The 18,956-nt window shown below is 39.3% G+C and overlaps 1 protein-coding gene across 2 annotated transcripts; it reads right to left on the minus strand.

Moving 5' to 3' along the window:
* Nucleotides 1–9,475: 9,475 nt before the first annotated feature.
* Nucleotides 9,476–17,926, minus strand: NPY1R (neuropeptide Y receptor Y1). 2 transcript variants are annotated; one of them, XM_034772738.1, is made up of 4 exons: nucleotides 17,623–17,926; nucleotides 15,311–15,413; nucleotides 12,341–13,191; nucleotides 9,476–12,214 (listed from the first exon to the last, which is right to left on the minus strand). In XM_034772738.1, the coding sequence occupies exons 3-4, from the start codon at nucleotides 13,067–13,069 to the stop codon at nucleotides 11,756–11,758; spliced, it is 1,188 nt and encodes a 395-aa protein (XP_034628629.1). In that variant the 5' UTR covers nucleotides 13,070–13,191; nucleotides 15,311–15,413; nucleotides 17,623–17,926; the 3' UTR covers nucleotides 9,476–11,755. The 2 variants fall into 2 exon arrangements, with proteins under 2 accessions (XP_034628629.1, XP_034628628.1); XM_034772737.1 differs by having other exon boundaries at nucleotides 15,311–15,417.
* Nucleotides 17,927–18,956: the final 1,030 nt, after the last annotated feature.

Genomic DNA, 18,956 nt, shown 5'->3' on the forward strand with positions numbered 1-18,956 from the left:
CTCACTTCAGTTTGGGGGGGGGAGTGTGAGGAGCTGGGAGCAAGAGGTGCCTGTGCCGCTGGCGGACTGAGGAGCACAAGTGTTATCAGACACCAAGAGGAAGGTCCTGTGTTGAGAATAAGGAAGGTGTTTTGAGGAGGCCATGAGGAAGTAGCCCAGGGAGTTGTAGCTGTCATGCAGCTGTTACAGGAGGCACTATAGACAGCTGCAGTCCACAGGGCCCTGGGCTGGAACCTGGAGTAGAGGGCAGGCCTGGGTTCCCCCCCAAGCCTCCCAATTGACCTGGACTGTGGGTTCTTCCAGAGGGGAAGGTCTCTGGGCTGTTCCCCAACCCACATGGTGAATCTCTGAGGCAAGAAAATCCACCAATAAGTGCAGGACCCACCAAGATAGAGGAGGAACTTTGTCACAATACATACAACTATAGGTGAGTATGTGGGGAAGATCTCAATACTTATGGGAAAATATTAATAAAACTATTAACTTTTGTTTTTGATGTTAGATCATCACAAACTTGTCTGTGTCTTCACTGAATCTTAAGATTTAGCTACAAGTACGTTAGAACCAATGCATGTTATGTTTAACTAGTTATATTACAAAATGTTTCAGCTAATCAAAGAAATTCCAGGAGCTTTCTGCTTCTATCACCCAAAGACAAGCCAAATGTCAGGAAGATATCCCTCATTAGCCATAAAACCATGTTATTACCCTTATAGTGTTGTATCTAGACTAGGATATCTCACTCTTGTATAAATACCAGTTTGGTACAAATGTAATCCTTATCTCAAGACTACAAATCATGTAAAACATTCATGCTTTAAGAAAAGATCTGACGTGAAAAGGAATGCAAGGTTGGGTTATCAAAGCAATAAATTTTCATGTAAAGTTGGCTTTTTCATCTTCCCGAGAACAACTTCTGAGTAAATATTCACAAAGAATTCTAGAAATATCTTATGAAAATGAATTTTATAATAATTCTAAAAACATCATTCAGAAAAGGCTCTAGAAAAAACATATGTAGTTGGATATGTTTTAAATCTTTATTTCTAATGTTGAAATGGAAAATCATTTTGAATGGCATATTTGCAAGTATTTTACCTAAAGGCAAAGCACCTAACATCATTCCTATGTAAATGGTAAAATGCTTTATGTACCAGTGATGCTTTCCTGGCGTGTCCAGAACTACAAGTCATTTTGTTACCTATCTGCCTCAACAAAAGAGATATTTGCTGATGCTAAACTAAGTGTCAGTTCCCTGCCACCCCAGTTAGTTAACCAGACAAAAAAACTACTTAGAATTCTGCCAGCCCCCACTTTGCTTTGAAAACCCTCACTTGTTGCTCTTCAGTTCCCAGACTTGCTGGAAGTGCGTTCCACTGCAGTATACAGCCCCTGTCACTCGACACTCACAGAAATTACAAAGACTGCTGTTTCCAAAGACAGAATTTACACACGAGCCTGTTAGCTCAGCACACTTTACTGTTATATATTACACTGAGATGAACTTACAGTAAAGCCAGGACTAAATCTATTAATAAAGAATAGATTCAAGTAATACTAAGCAAAGTTTTAAAAAAAAGAAAATTGTCATAAATAAAATAAAAATATAATACGATTTCTAGTGGCTACAACTTAACAGGCTACAATCCTTGTCTGGGGTGGTTTTCTCATCTAAAGCCTCCACTCAGCATCACAAGGCCCCCCTGAGCCAGGATCCAGCTTTCATGGATGCAAAGAGTGCTGATCTCTTTGTCCCCTTAATGATGGATAACAAAATCTTTTGTGTTTATAGTTCCACAAAACTCACTGTTTTGACCCCAGAGACAAGACACCTCCGTGTGGCTTTGGTCTCTCATGATGATTTCACATCCCCCAGTCAACCTGGCTTTTCCTGTTGACTTACTTGCAAATGGGGCTTCTTTTTGTGTTGATTTTACAATGCTTAGTTTATATTAGTTATCTCTCTGCCACTATCTTCCCTCCTGTCTGGAAGAAAACCTATTCTCTTTGTTTGGTTACAGATTTTAAAGCATAATATCAGTGAGTATCCTTAATTCCTCAGGTAGTGTTAATACACACATTTCACAATGATATTAGAGACCAGGCTATTACCAGCTTTCATTAAATACCTTACAAGACAGTCTTTATAGATAAATACTATGACAGCAACATGTTAGGTCTAGTGAGTTTGTCAGGCCTGATAGAAGTTGCTGACACAGAGTAGCGAACCACCAATGGGCCTCAGTATCACCGTACCAGCATGTAACCGAATGATCTTGCTAAATCAATTACTAATGTAAGAAGCCATTCAAGTATAGAATATTTATTTTAAGGGGGTTTTAATTATTGGCAGTGTTCTTGCACTCCCTTACCCATCTTAGGAAAGCAAGAAGAACAATCCATAACAATTTTTGGAGAGATTGTTCATGGATTGTTCTTCTTGTTTTCCTAATATGGATAAGGGAGTGCTTGAACACTGCCAATAATTAAATCCCCATTAAAATAATAAGTAGAATGGTATAAAACTCTGAAGTGAGTACCTCCCCCCCCACACACACACCCTCTGCTACCCTGCTTAAACAGCAAGCATGCCACAAGTCATCCTGTCCATCTCTATAAGCAAGCTATTAGAGAGAGCTAACAACTCAAAACTTTAACATGGATTGGTGAAGGAAACTTGACTAAAACACTTGATTAGATTTTAAAACTCTTGTAGTAATTTTGTTTAGCTATGGAAATTCTGTTATAATTTAAAATACTAACAGTTTCACTTATTAATCACCAGATGGTTAGACTATGTATTCCTGGAGAGAAGACCGAGGCTAACCATTGGCAAACCAAGAAATAATGCATTTAAGATTCTTGCTATTCATAATTGTCTTGTCTTGAAGATCCTTAAATGGCTTTCTCCAAGTAACTGATTTAAATATTTTCTTAGATTTCATAAGAGTGCTTATTTTTGCCCAATTATAAACTGGCTGGTTATTAACAACTAGACAGGTATCGCCTGCCCTTAAACATTATTTTGTCCATACATAAACAATTTTAAGTATCTTTTAAGAAATGAAGACTAAATTGATAATAACTTTGGGAAACAATATACTTTGGTCTTAATTTACCAAATGAAGTACATCCTGATTTCACTTTTAAATGTGAAATCTCTTCTAAAAGTTCTCTACAAAGAGGCATATAGAAGAGATTGTAACAGAAGTAACCAGTTCAACAGTTGTGTTGTGGTGTTTAATGGTTTCTTTTCCTTTCTTTAATAATAAATAGCATGGTTAATAAGTGTGGTTATGTTGCATATCATGGCATCCCCTAAGGTATGGAAAAGAACTTCTGTGACTAAAATAGTGGGACTCACATCCCTGAGTGTCTTACAAATAACCTGTATTAATAATTTCATCTTTTGATTTTGGTTTTCCTGGTTTGGCAGTAAGAGAAGCACGTACTAAGAGCTGGCCTACCATTTCTTGTTTCTCTGGACTAAAAAATATTAAAACTATTTAAAGTAAAACTACTTGGCTTGCAACAATTTAAAATTACCCCTTTCCACCCCACGTAAATATACAAACTTATCCATTAGGTGAAGATTTATAAAGCAAAAGGACCACATGTAAAGAATCTTAAAATAAAATGAGGAAGAGAATGGAACATGTTAATAGATACATTTTGTCTCAAAATGAGATTCAGACGTTAAACCCGCAATCGCATTTCCACAGAAACAACCAACCTCATGGTCAATATATTGAAACACTTATGACATAAGGAATACTTAACACAAAAACCTGAGGCTCCTCCAAGAAACACCTTTTCACAGACATCTTTTAAGAAACCATACAAAGACCATAAAAATGAAACAACTTAGGGGGATGGAAGGGTCTGAGGGTAAAAAAAGAGCTACACCACATCAGTGAGAATAAGAACAAGGGAGATTTAAGGTGGCCAAGGCTCTGCTCCTGCCATAAAATAGTTTGACCTCGCCCTGTAGAAATGAAAGAAACGAAACTCAATGTTTTGCCAGTGTCAAGGGCTGCACTGTAGAATATACTTTTCTGCTAATGCCAAAATGCTAATTCCCTTGGCCTTGGTAATGAGATCTAGGTAAATCTGAGATGGAAAGTCCTAACAAGTTATCAGTTGTCTTGCCTGGCAATTGTGAGGATCTATTTTTTTTTTTTTTTTTTTTTTTTTTTTAAAAGGTGGAACAGAGAAATTTAATTGTTAGAGCTCACAGCTTGGGCTTACTTTCCAATGCCCCACCAACAATTTATGAAAGCTTGTTGGCCTCAATTAGTGCTTGATTCTGCCCTCAAATCTTCATATACATATCTCCAAAAATGCAATAATTAATGATTAACTGTTCTGCTGTTTTTCTTCTCTTTTCTTCTTTCTGTTCTTGTTTGAACAGGTATATCCAATCAAAATTAGTAATAGACTGACAGGACATTGGAGATTTCAGCGTAAGATACACCCATGCAACAATCTGAAACAGATGTATCTGGTATACATTTCTGAGGGCAGTGTGGATCTGGGAAATCTGCCCATAGTCTGATATGCACATGGAAAGTAAAGGGTGAACTGAGGAGTACAATTTGTTGTGATAAACAGGAATTCTCTGTGCTGAACTGATACTGCCATGCCTAGGCTTTACAAAGGTACGACACAGTGTAAGGCCCATTCAGTAATGCATCCCTACCTTGAACAGAACTTACGTGCAACATATTGACAGCCTTAATCCTGCACCTTCTTTAATTTTTTAGCCTACATTAGACCACTAGTGCTATTTTTAAACAAAAATGTCATTTAATATATCAGCGTTGGCAACAGGCAAATTGGAGCATAAGATATGAGTTGGTTATAGTTTTTTTTCCTTTCTTAAATTACATGACATCCCAAAACATTTGGACTTCAGTAACACTTATACAAAAAAAAAAAACGTATCTTCCTTTCAAACACACACACTGGTAATGACTCAGGTATTTGTCTTTTCACCAAGAGATGCAAATACTGAATATCAAATAATTTAGAAATGAAAAGAACATGGTAGATCAGTCGTGATTTTGATCTATATCCTTTAGCTGAGAGACTGTCAATGCAACTTATTATTTAAGTATAATTTAGCATCTCCTCCCTCTCCACCCCCTCCATCCAGCCAAATTCTTTTCAACTGCATAAATCAGAGGTGTTATCTGAGAGCACGTTCTATACTGTTATATATGCTGTAAAAATGAGAGGTAAAATCTATATTTCTTTCATTCACTGCAAATCAGCTGGTTAGAGTCTCTGCTGCTAAGAACTAGAAGAGAACTTGAACAAAAGCCCTGGATCAAAACCTCCTCAGGCTTTGGACTCCAAATCCAACTCTAGATCCAAACTTCATGGCTTGAATTTACCTGTATAAAAGGCTGAAACTAAACCCAAGAAGCAAATCCTTATGATCTTTGGGACAGATCTGGGACCCTGATTCAGTAGTCCATTCCTATTCAGCAAAGCACTTAAGAGAATCTTTAACTTTAAGCCTGTGCTTAAGTCCCATTGACCTCAGAGCGATTTGCTGAATCAGGGTCTTACTGAATAGGGCTAGATTAAAGCATGTGCTTTAAACATTTTGCTGAACTGGGGCCTGGATACAGCTCAAGATCAAGATCCAGACTTTGCTGAGAGGGTGTATTCCTACTATAAACCCTGGTTATAAACTGTCAATATTTATCAAGAATTTTCTTCTTTTTTAAAAAAAAAAAAAACTGATGTTAGAACAAGAGGTGCAATGGCAAGTTAGTTGTGGGTGGGTAATCTATGTTAAATAAAATGTTGACATTTTATATAGAAGTTGATCATTTTTAGTAGAAGCTGATCATACATCCTGAACTGGAATTAGCTGACATTGATCATCCATGGCATCTTCAGCATCTGTCCCACCATGACACTTCATGGAAGTTCTGTAATAATTTTTAAGTAAAAATATTTATATACAGGATCAAGGTGGAAGGGCTCCGGTTCCTCCTCACTAACAGTAGTAGTAGGATCTCAAGCAGCTTCTTTGTATTGGTGATGGATCCTAATGGCCAGCTGAAAAGCTTTTGAACATCATTCAGCAAGGCACTTAAACACATGTTGACCCTTACACTCAGGAGTTCCATTGTCTTCAATGACATGTGTAAGTGTCTCGCTGAATTGGGCCATTATTGTAAAATGGCTGGATGAGCACTGGACGCTCAAGCCACTGGTCTTCTGAATGGCCAGTCCTGAAGCATAAGTAGCAAACATCCCAGGTCAGATAGGGGCCAGTCCTGTAGGAAAATTTTTTCCCCAGGTTTAAACATAATTTTCAGAGATGGATGAAAACAAAATTGTTTTCATTTTTCTAATTGTAACCATAAAATACAGTCCTTAGTTAAAAGCCTCATACAAGATTATTTTCCATCACACCAACAGTAGGTGTCAGCCTAGAAACAAATAAATCAATGATTCCTTTTAAATCTTCATGTAACCCTTCTTCATGAAGACACACAGGATATAGATCAGAATACACAATATCAAGTATTTTGAAAATAAGGAATATGGGATTACTAGTCTGAACACAGATACTTATTAACATGGTACCAACATAACATTTTATCTGTCAATCATAAAAATACTGAATGTTAAAAAACAAAAGCAAAATGTTTGTTGCTGGGGGGAGGAGAGTCTAAGATAATGTAATTGACCAAACAAAGGGAGGCTATCAGATTTTTATTAAATAATTCAATGTATTATTTAAGGTTGTAGTTTGGATTTGTATGTAGTGTAAATAAATGAATAAGTAATATTGACTCCTCTCTCTAAAACATTCTATCTGGCTGAAAGTCGGAACAAAAGCAATTTGCACAGAGTTTTGTCTAGAAGTCAGCATAGGTTGTGGGTTACAAGTGGACAGTACAGCACAATAAAAGAACCAATCTCAAAATTGTGTGATTGTTGCTTTTGTAAAGGTGAAACTGTGGAATTCATGTGGACAACATGACCTTGGATGAATGGCTCTCATACAAGGGAACTTGGCTGGTACAGGATGAGGAAAGTAGGGAAGGAAATCTGAAAATGAAGAACACGATCAGTGATGTGCTAGGTGTGTGTGGGGGGCGGGGGGATCTCTTTCTGGAATTTGGGGACCCTGTTGTCAAAATATCGATACCTAAAGTGACTGTGAATGTTGGCATAATCTATGAGGAAATTTTTAAAAAACTGGGTACAGTTAGTCTTAAGAAAAGAAGACTGAGGGCTGGGAGCAAATAGTCTCCAAATATGTTAAGGACTGTTATAACGTGGAATTAATCAATTGTTCTCCATGTCCACTAAAGGTAAAACAAGAAGTGATTGGCTTAATCTGCTGCAAGAGAGATTTAGGTTATATATTAGGGGGAAAAAACATTTTAACTATAAGGGTATTTAAACTCTGGAACAAGCTTCCAAGGAAGGTTGTGGAATCCCCATTATTGGAGGTTTTTAAGAACAGCTTAAATAAACACTTGTTAGGGATATTCTATGTCTTCTTGGTCTGACTCAGCATGAGAAGGATGTACTAGATGACCTCCTAAAATCACTTCCAGCCCTACATAAAAATACTCTGAAGAGTAAAGATTTTGCCTTTGAAATGCCCTAGCGTGTTAGGCATTTGCAAACACATTGTCCTAAAGGAGGAACTTTCTCATGCCCAAAATCCCCTCTGCAATGTCTTCACTTCGCACCACCATTCCAAATAACTTAAACTGCACTGTTAATATATTTTGTTCCTGCAAAATATACTGGACTATATCCTCATCTGAAGAGTACACAGCGCTTCTTGGGGAGGAAAGGGGGAAGAGTGCAAAGGTGACCTGATGTTGGTTCCCAGGTATAAGACATAACCAGCCATACTGGCTCAGACCAATGGTCCCTCTAGTCCAATGTCCTAACTTCTGACATTGGCTGATGCCAAGTGCTTCAGAAGGAATGAACAGAACATGTAATCATCAAGTGATCCATCCCATCATCCATTCCTGGCTTCTGGCAAACAGAGACTAGGGACACTTCAGTGCATGGTTTTACATCCCTGCCCATCCTGGGTAATAGCCATTGATGGACCTATCCTCCATGAACTTATCTAATTCTTTTTGAACCTGTTAAAGTCTTGGCCTTCACAACATCCTCTGGCAAAGAGTTCCACAGATTGACTGTGTGTTGTGTGAAATACTTCCTTTTGTTTGTTTTAAACCTGCTGCCTATTAATTTCATTTGGTGACCCCCTACTTCGTGTTATGAGAAGGAGTAAATAACACTTCCTTATTTACTTTCTCCACACCAGTCATGATTTTATAGCTCTCTATCATATCCCCCCTTAGTCATCTCTTTTGCAAGATGAAAAGTCTGTCATACTATTCTCTGCTCATATGGCAGCTATTCCATCCCCCAATCATTTTGTTGCCCTTTTCTATAACTTTTTCAATTCTAATATATCTATTTTTTTTAGATGGGGCAACCAGATCTGCATGCAATATTCAAGATGTGGATGTACCATGGATTTATATAGAGGCAATATGATATTTTCTGTCTTATCTATCCCTTTCCTAATGATTCCAAACATTCTGTTAGATTTTTTTTTTTTTTTTTTGATTGGTGCTGCACATTGAGTGGATGTTTTCAGAGAACTATCCACAATGACTCCAAGATCTCTTTCTTGAGTGGTAACAGCTAATATAGACCATCATTTTATATGTATAGCTGGGATTATGTTTTCCAATGTGCATTACTTTACATTTATCAACACTGAATTTCATCTGCTGTTTTGTTGCCCAGACACCCAGTTTTGAAAGATCCTTTTGTAGGTCTTCGCAGTCTGCCTGCGACTTAACTATCTTGAGTAGTTTTGCATCATCTGCAAATGTTGCCACTTCACTGTTTACCCCTTTTTTCAGATCATTTATGAATATGTTGGACAGTACTAGTCCCAGTACAGATCCCTGGGAAACACCACTATTTACCTTGCACCGTTCTGAAAACTTACTATTTATTCCTACCCTTTGTTTCCTATCTTTTAGCCAGTTACTGACCAATGAGAGGACCTTTCTTCTTATCCATGACAACTTTCTTTGCTTAAGAGCCTTTGGTGAGGTATCCTGGCAAAGGCTTTCTGAAAATTTAAATACACTATATCCACTGGATCCCCCTTGTCAACATGCTTATTGACCCCCTCAAAGAATTCTAGTACATTGCTAGAACAGTTATAGGGCAGCTATAACTTAACCACACTGACAACAGTCTCAAGAGGCTGTTACAGTCATCAGGGATTGCTTGGCTTTGTTCAAATGTCCTACACCAACCACAAGGAAGGGTTGGCATAGGAGCTGTTTCCTCCATAGGTTCTGGAACTAGGGGTGCTGGGGTGCTGACACACCTCCTGGCTTGAAGTGGTTTCCAGCATGTACAAGGTTTACAGTTTGGTTCAGCACAAGGCTCTCAGCACCCCCACTATAAAAATTGTTCCAGCACCCCTGGTTACCCCACTCTCCTATTCGCATCACAGGCAATAATAGCTTTAGAGTTGCTTTGCACTAGTGAAGCCAAACACAGGGGAAAATGTATAAACATCTCCTGCAGGTACATTAATATGTTAGTTTGCCAAATACTTTTGTCTCCTGCCTTCTGTATGGTTACAAGAAAGTGTTTTTCTTTAAATGGAAAAAACAAGGATGGATTTGCCAGTCCTACTCTATTTCTCCCTGCGAGAATATTTACCCCTGATTCATGGCATTTATCACAGAGTGAAGGGGAAATATTGGTAGAAGTCCATTGTTAAACTATTGGCAATATATCACCAGAGATGACCACAGAGAAAAGGAAAAACATACAAAACACAAAAGTGGCCAAGCTCCTAAAACAAAATGTTCTCTTCTGGATACATTATATGTACAGTAGTTGTCTCATCGCCCTCATGATAACATTCCCAAAATAATGAGATACATGAAATTATAATAGTACAAGGACACACTGTTATCTTAACATTCTATATAATACATTATTTATAAGACTGCACAAGGCACAAATTATTTTTTGACTTTTGAACACTGGCAAAACAAAATAATTTCATTTCTTAATCATCTATTCCTATCATATTTTGAGTATATTAAATTCAATATCATACTTAGAGATCCTTTATGTTTAGAGATGCCAGGCCTAATTTCCACGTGTGCTATACTTACATTACATCTACTTTTAGGCCTTTTTATACTGCCAAAATAGTTTCAAGGGATCTTAGTGTAAACAAGAATTAGGTCTATTCTTTGTATTAAACAAGCTGATTACTTGTATAGGCACTGACTTAGACAGAAAAGTACACTTTATGGCATAGATTCTCAGCTAATGAATATTGTTGTAGTTCCATTTACTTCAGTGGAGCTATGTAGATTTACATCAGCAGAGGATCTAGCCCTGTATGCCTATATTCTGGAGATTTATAGTTGAGAAGCCTTTTAACAAATGTAATAATTCAGAGAACTGTATTGTGGACATTTGGGCAAATAATGAGTGGCCTCCACAGGTGAAAATACCTTTGATCAATAGATGGAATGGACGTATGGCAACCAAACGTGCCAACAAAAATTTCAAGCCAAATTCTGCCTTCCTTTACAACGGTGGAAATCTGGATCAACTCCTTCATTGTGTTGGAGAAAGTCCAGAAATACATCATTGTATCTGACGGAAGAATACAGCTCTACATTATTAATGTAGACTAGCAAAGTAATTACTATAAAAATTTCAGATATCCAGGACCACCATATAGTTTTAGTAGTGGACTTGATTTTCAAAGTATTCTTTGAAGGTGAAATTGCACCCTGTGCAGAGGGCTGGCTATTAAACACTATTTAGGTCCTCAAAAAAGGGTGTAAGTAGGATTTAAATGGTGTGTATGTCTTGGGTGAGAGGCGAACTTCACGCTAACAGTCCAATTCCCTCATATATTAGCAAATGAAAATGTTAAATTTTGGTTTTTAAATGAAAAAATTGTTTACATTTTTAAATTTAGCTGTAAAATGTTAGGATTAAATTCAAAGACAGGATTAAGAGCTAAATTCTGCTAAAAGTTACACTGGTGAAACGCCATTGCACTCAGTGGAATTACTTTGGATTTTCAGTAGTATAAATAAGAACAGAAATTGGCCCTTAATTCTTTCTTTGATCCTAATTGATTAAAAAACACCATTTAATTTAATTTAATTTAATCTAAGGGTTTGTCAGGGAGTCATTCTTGTCTGGTTATTCCAGCAAATAGGCTTTTATTTAATACTGCTCTAAAACTGGATTAAAAAAAATTAAGCTCTTCAATTCAGAATGATCTAATTTTATGCCAGACTAGATGTCTTCTTTAGTGAGAGTCTCATTCAGACCACTATTGTTTCCAATGGATTTGTATCTATTCACACTGCTGAAAAAATATTCATTTTTGATAAATACAATAGATAAATCTTAGTGCAGACGTGCATAACTTTGCAACAAAAGACAGCTGATGAAAACCCTAAATAGAAGCAGGTCCAACAATGTCTTATAGTGTGATTCAAATATAACTGCTGTGAATATTAAAGCAGCAATAGGGAAAAATGCACAGCATATTATTTCAAAGTGACAAAAGAGTTCCTTAAAAAAAGAAAAACCATTACCCATTTTGTTACAAGTTTGTGCTTTTCCTTGGGCCCATATCACCTGTGACCATACTGCCAACATTTTGGGTTAGATGGGGGGGTTATATTTTTTCATCATAATCATTATTTATTTTTTTAAATGCTACTGGGCTTGCTTGCTTCAAAGAGGTCTTTGAAATATCTGTATGCATGGTGGACATGGCTATAGTCTCATAATCATCATCCCTGGAGCGAAAATCACAAAAATGAAAGAAAAATTGCAAGTCCCTCTGGAAGTTCTTGTTGAGAAATCCATAAAAGATAGGGTTCACACAAGTAGAGATCATGGCTGTGAGGTGGCAAATCAAGAACAACAAATTGTGGCTGCAGGTGGCAACAGGTAGAATTTCATGATTCCAGTCAAACACAATATTAAAGATGGTAAGAGGTAGCCAGCAGACTGCAAATGCAACCACAATAGAGATCAGCATGATGTTGATCCTTTTGGTTTCAGTGGATCTGTATTTATTGTCTCGCATCTTGTCCATCATGTTGTTCCTTCGTTTTAAGCGTATGTATATCTGCAAAAAACAAAATTCAACAACAAAGAAAAATATAGAATCATTTAGCCCAGAGGCAATTCTTTATAAGGACAAACAGAAATCAGACAGAAATAAGGAGAGATCATAAAATAGATTCTCTCTTACCTTTAAGTAGCAAATAAATATAAAACAAAGTGGTCCAAAGTACTGTATCACCAACAGAGCTGTGGTATAAGAAAGCCTGATAGTGTCCAAAGGGAACAAGTCCAAGCACACATATTTGTCCTTATATTCATCGATTGTTATATTTTTGAAGGGTTCATCAGTTAATACATGATAAACCAGGAAAGGCAAGGAGGAAGCCATGGCTAGAATCCAGATGGCAGCAACCCCTAGGTAGGCATGTCTGTTATTCGGCCTCCACCCTCGAGGGTTGATGATCAGCTGGTGGCGTTCAATTGCGATGAGGACCAAAGAGAAAACCGAGACTGTGATTGAGACACACTGCACAAAAGGATTCAGCTTGCACATGGCCTCCCCGAAAATCCAGTGGTCCATTAAAGTGTATACAAAAGTGAAGGGGAGACACATGATGGTCATTAGAAGGTCTGAGAAGGAAAGGTTGACAATAAGGATGTTGGTAACATTGCGCATCTCCTTCTGTTTTAAGATGATGATAATCAAGGCTAGATTTCCCGAAACACCAAGAATGATCACAGCCCCATAAACCAGAGCCAAGGTGAAGACCATGGCCAATGGCATGTGGCAATCTTCATCTTGGAAGTGTATGGTTCTGGAATTCTTCTCTGAAAAGTTCAGGTGGATGGACTGATTCCCAGCAGAGGAGAGAAATGATGTGTTCATGTTGTTGGAACTTGCGTCCATGCCCTGCATTGGTCTCGACTGCACTGAGTTTCTTCCGAATGGTTTCAGAAGCTCAAAATGTTCTCATCACTCAAGCAGCAGGATCTCACCAAAAGCTGTCACTTCATTTCTTTGATAACCTTGATAACAATCTGCAAAGGGAAAAGAGCACATGTGTTTATTTCTTATCATTTTAATTGTGCCATAATTGTATGGTGCTAAGGATGCAGATATGACAATGGAGAGAGATTGGCCCTTCTTTCTGCAGTATAGAGTGTATGAGTTGCTTCTGTGATTCCTTGTTCATAACCCTCAAAACAGACCAAGTGGTCTCAGACAGTAAGCAAGATCCCCACAGCAGAAGAGGTTTTACAGACAACCCTACATCAAACACCCGCCATGAGGATCCCATCCAAGCAATGGCAATGGAATATTCTCTACCATTTCAAATGCATCTACCCAACTGACTTAGAAATATAGCCAGCAGTGCCACTCACTCTGGAGCAGAAAGCACCAAGGAATATGAGAAGACTTGCCCATAAGCAGAACGGACGACACGAAAAGAATTTTCATCAGCACCACGGACAGACCAAAAAGCAAGGCGAGATTCAGCACGCAGAAGAGCAGGACGATGAGTACATAATCCCTAGCAGAGCTGTCCTGCTGCGAATAGACGCCAACGGGGAAGTCACTTCCCAGCGCCCTGCACCCCCGAACCTTAAATTCTCAGTCAAGGATATAGGCTGATTTCTCTCTTATATGAGTTGACAGCGAATGAAGCTGGAAGAGTTTCCCAGCTGGTGGGCTGCATCCAACGCTAGGAAGCAGACGAGTCCTTTAGACATACGCATGAGAATTCATTAGAAGGAGGGCGCTTGATCACGGGGGAAGGACACGTATCGTCTTAATTTATGCTAAATATAACCGAAAGTATAACAGGGACTATCGTTTCAGAGGCAGAACAGAAGCAGACGTATTGTCCTTCTAGTTTCATGTCACGCGTTTGCCAGCCAGGATGAAATCTGTCGAAAGGGGAATTGGAACAATGTGGGTGGGCAACGCATATCAGGAGTTTCACAATCTTTCCCTTGAATGTAATTGCCTCTCCAGACGTGGTGACATGAGTTCTTTCTTTGAGTGTGCCACCGTGAGATTGCTTTGTGCGGAGCTGAAGAACTGTATAGATTAGAATGAGCGAATGCTGCTGACAAACTAGAAAGTGAGGACGTAGGTATAGTGTCAGGGTGGTAATGGAGGCAAGGCGGAATTTCTGTTTGTATGAGCGACGCTGGCTATAAAACAAGGCTAGATGGAAAAGACGACAATTTTAATGGATTCTATGTCTTCTCCATTCTGGGACTCAAAAGAGAAAAAGGAATCACTCCCAAACCTACAGCATTCAACGATCCCCATCTCTCACCCTTCCCAAGCATCAATAATTTTCATTCGAATTATTCCCCCAAAGCTTTTTTAAAATAGAATGTTTGTAGTGAAACAGTTTCCATGGTTAACTAGCTTCGCCATATGACTGGGGTTTGGGAGGAGAATTATTCACTGCTAAATAGCGGTGCAAGCACTTCTGCGAAATCCCTGGCCCCTTACCTTCTGTACTCTGCCATTACTGAGATCTTAATCCTACACTTCATCACATGCAAAAGGAAGCTGTATCACTAAAACTGAGAGAGGAAGAAAGGGAGTTAATGGATCCTAATCTATGCTAGGAGAGTACATGTGCGCACAATTTTAATAATCGCTCTCCAGATTCTGGAAGTCCGCGAATCCTAGAATGCAAATAGAGACTGGAAGGCGAATTACCAAAATTAGGGGCTAGATCCCGCGCCCCTTAGTCAGGGAAAACTCTTTATTGAAGGCGATGAGAAGTTTTGCCTCAGTAGGAAGTGCAGGATACAGTAGAAAGAAAGAAAGAAAGAAAGAAAAGCTCCATTATGTTACAAAATATTTACAAGTGAGAGAGAGAACAGTTGCCGACAGTTCAATAGCTAAACAAATTACATTTAACACTAATGTGTTAACAATAAAACATTAATAATGGTTGAAAAAGTGAGCTCAATTTACGACCGATTGAACCTTTAACCATTACATTCTTTTTAAGGTTTTTTCTGACCTGTTATGTTCTTTTTTCTCAAATTGTCATGTGTTTAATGCATCTCTTATTTTAAAGCTATTCAGCTATACAATAACAAAGGACAAGCTCAATCTGACATGAGTAAACAGTGATGAAAAAGTTACTGCAAAACGTAAGTTCCTTACCTAATTGATTTTCTACTGTTGACTGGCTGGTCACTAACGTGCAGCTGACATTGGGTCAAAGGCAGATCAGCAACTCCGATCACTTTAATCTCAGACAGAATTGCTGTCTAGCAGAGAAGAACAAAGGGCGGGGGAAGGAAAGAAAATAAAAAAGCAAAAATTAAACAGTTTGCAAAATAAAAGAGAGAGGGGAAGCGATCGATATTTACCTATGCAACACAAATAGAAATGCTTAAATAAGCCCCTCCTTCGCAAAAGCTGCAGGCTATTACATCACAGAAACTCAGGCATGTATGGGGGGGGGGGGCAATTGGGGGTGTTGAAAGAAGTCAACAATAAACGGACACACCTCTGCTACAACCTGCAGTTAGCAACAGTCTGGTTGAATCTGGAATTTTCCCTTTGCCAAATCTCAGACACGCTATTTACAATGTTGTATGCTTAACCTCAGGTCAGAGCTGTAAGAGGGAGTATTGCCAGTTTACGCCATGTTAATGGTTCCTGAATCACAGCTCCATAATGTCGTTGTCACAAATGTGATCTTCAATGACTATGAAAGCCGCCGGAGCATATATTGCTGAAATCCACTTTATTTTAAGATACCTCCAGGGAGTGAAGTTACCTTAAATGACAGTCGGTATAAACTGCAAACACAAACACAGAGGTAAGTCTTCAGAGGAGAGATGTTTTCCTCCTATCAGGAAACTGGCCTTACTTCTATTTGATATATGCTAGGGTTCAGAGCCCGTACTCTCACTCAGACAGACCTGAACACGTTGCTAGAGTGAGGACTGCACGATCGGGCCCTAGATATTCAACAGGAAGATTACAAAAGTAAACGAGCTCAGGCATAAATTAAATCGCACACTCAGCTCAGCTGGTTTTGCATTCCATTTCTGCAACGGATTCTTTACAACCATTATTAGCAATACATGCACATTTAAAATCGCTAATTAATATAGCCAGGCTTTGGCGATTTACATCCACTGGCCAAAGTTTGACTACTCTGATTGTTCCAGCTAGCTTAATAGCAGACATCCATCCACCTCAGTGTTATCGCTTATAATATCTTTACCACATAGCTTCATCCAGTCTGTCTAATCCCCCCGGTCTATTTTAGGAGTTTATATGCAGCCTGTCATCATGGTATGTAAGGCCCCTAGCCAAACTGCGTTTGTTGTATTTTGTATTTTAACAGACAACTGTCTGTGTTGAAAGACAGTAGCGCTCCCAAGAACCAGAAGCTGTATTTAGAAGTATTTAGTGCCTGCAATGAGGACTTCATGAATTATCTACTCCTGACAGTATGACTTTGCCGTGACCTGCTGAAAGACAAACCAGGACTGGTTTTGCTGTAAACATTAACTACATTTTCATTTCAGCAGCAGAAGTCATACAACTCCAAGCACGTTGGGACTTCAGTAGGTTTCCGCAGGTCGAAGTACAGGAAGGGGGAATGTGTTCTCTCCTCCCCGTTCTCCAATCAAGAGAGAGACTGGACTCAGACCCCGCCGCAGGACCTTGTTCGGGGTCACGCCTGAGTCTCGCTGATTTTGCCAAGCTCCTTCTTAAACTACTTCTTGTTTAGTAGACGGCTCTAAAGGGAAAATGCTTATGCTCCTTATTCTCGACAGAAAAGCCACCGGAGCCACCAGCCCCCAAATCGCCCCCCTGTGATCGGATTAAAGGAAGCTGTGTTTGGTGTGCGATTGTGACTCCCTATCTCTCCAGCAGGGATAGACTGGGAGGGGTAGCGCAGATGAAGTTGACAGCGACCGCGCTTGTCTTTCGTTGACAGCTCATCAGCCGGAGAAGACGCCGGTTTTCCCTCTCTGTGCTCAGGTTCCCCCCCCCCCCCCCTTTTTTTTTTTTTTTTTAAGGCTCACCAGAGAGGCTAACCTGTGCTTCTAGGGGCGGGGAAGGAGAAATTAAAGGCAGGCAGAAAAAGCACACAGCCCGGCAACCCAACCCTCCCCCTCGTCCGGATCACACAGACCTCTCCTGCTCTCTCCAAAGATTTGATCTGAAGTTTGATGCTAAGGGATAAAAGACTACGAGAATAAAAGGCAAGGTGACGGGAAATACCCTGTAAAAAACTATTCCAGCCGCTCACCGGGAAGCATACCATACTGTTAGCCTGAACCGACAGGTAACATACCCAAGAGAGACTCCGGACGGTCAGGAATACACCTCTCTCAGCTACACCTGTTCTGTCACCCTGATGAGCCACACAAACATCCGCCTAAAAAGCACGCGCGCACACCACAATTAAAAATAAAATAAAAAACGAGGAAACCACAAAAGGAACCCACCTTGTAATTGATCGTATTTCCCCCTGTTCCTTGATTTGGTGAGGGTTTGAGCAGAAGGGTGGATCGAGAACAAGGAGCCAGGCAATGGGGAAAATATCCACTGGTATTTCTCCAGCTCTGATCCTAAAGATTTGTGAGGCGAGCTGGAGACACCCCCTTAAAGCTGAACTCCACCTTATCCCAGTATCACATGATGGTGTTCTATTGAGCAGATCCTGAAGATACCAGTGCAAGCACATCACCTTTAAATTATACATCTGGGGGTTGGTTGCCTAGTAATTCTGAAATAAATGCAATTAAGTATTGAAACAAAAGGGGAGGGGGGTTGCACTGAGAAGAACTTGGGAGGGGAAGCGGTTTGAAATTGCTTTTACGGATTGAATATTGCAACATTTTGTTTGCAAGCCAGTGCCACCTTGTGGCCAAAGTTAAAATGATATTATATAAGAGCTGACTGGAGATGAGGCTGGTAACATGGATTGTGTCTCGGATGTGTCAGTTATAAAGTGTTCTGTTGTTGGTTTAAAGCAGCACAACTGGTCTCCACTTTGTTTTCTCTTGAAAAGTGATTGAACTGATAAGGAGTCCCAAATGTAAAAACGCCCAGTTTCTTTACATTTCGAAATACTAAGAAAGCTAAATGTTTTCTTTGAAGTAGAAACAAGTCAACTAACCAACCACCAAACCTCAAGGAAGTATAACTAGTACTCCTTAGATTCAGTGAATGTATGATTTTCTGCAGGTACATTTCACAGCTGTATGTAGTCCTGCTTTGCCCTAGCTCAGCATTTCTCAGATTTTGGTCTGTTGGATGTTCCTGAATGCTGGAACATCGTGAGATCTCATCAGTGGGATGGTTGGGGGATTAGGAAGAGAAATAGGCCATGAAAGGGTAGAATTATCCTCATAATATGATAAGTAGAAGGAAAAGTTGGAGAACCATTGCCCTAGGCAGCTCCTGCATGTATTGTAAAAACTCCAAGTTTGACCAGATATTTGAATACAGGATGCACCTGGCTAGTTCTGCTCACCTTTCCCACTTCTCACTCCATGAACTCAACAACAAAGCACTGCTGCTTAAGGGTTGTAGTAGTAGCATTCAAGTCTCAGAGCCTGGAAGGTTTTAGGACCAGTGGAGAGTCTCAGAAAAGTCATACAATTAAACTTGTATTTAATTTTAAAAAATCACCACAACTACCATGTAACTTGCAAACACTGGTGAGTTTCACTTAAGTCTGGAATGACTAGAAAGCTGAGATCCTGGGTTTTCCAGTGACTTAAATTCATTTTCAAAACGTAAGTCATTGCTGACGTAGCTGTATTACGATGGCACT

Source organism: Trachemys scripta, chromosome 5 (genome assembly GCF_013100865.1).
Source record: "Trachemys scripta elegans isolate TJP31775 chromosome 5, CAS_Tse_1.0, whole genome shotgun sequence".
Classification (NCBI taxonomy): Eukaryota; Metazoa; Chordata; order Testudines; family Emydidae; genus Trachemys; species Trachemys scripta.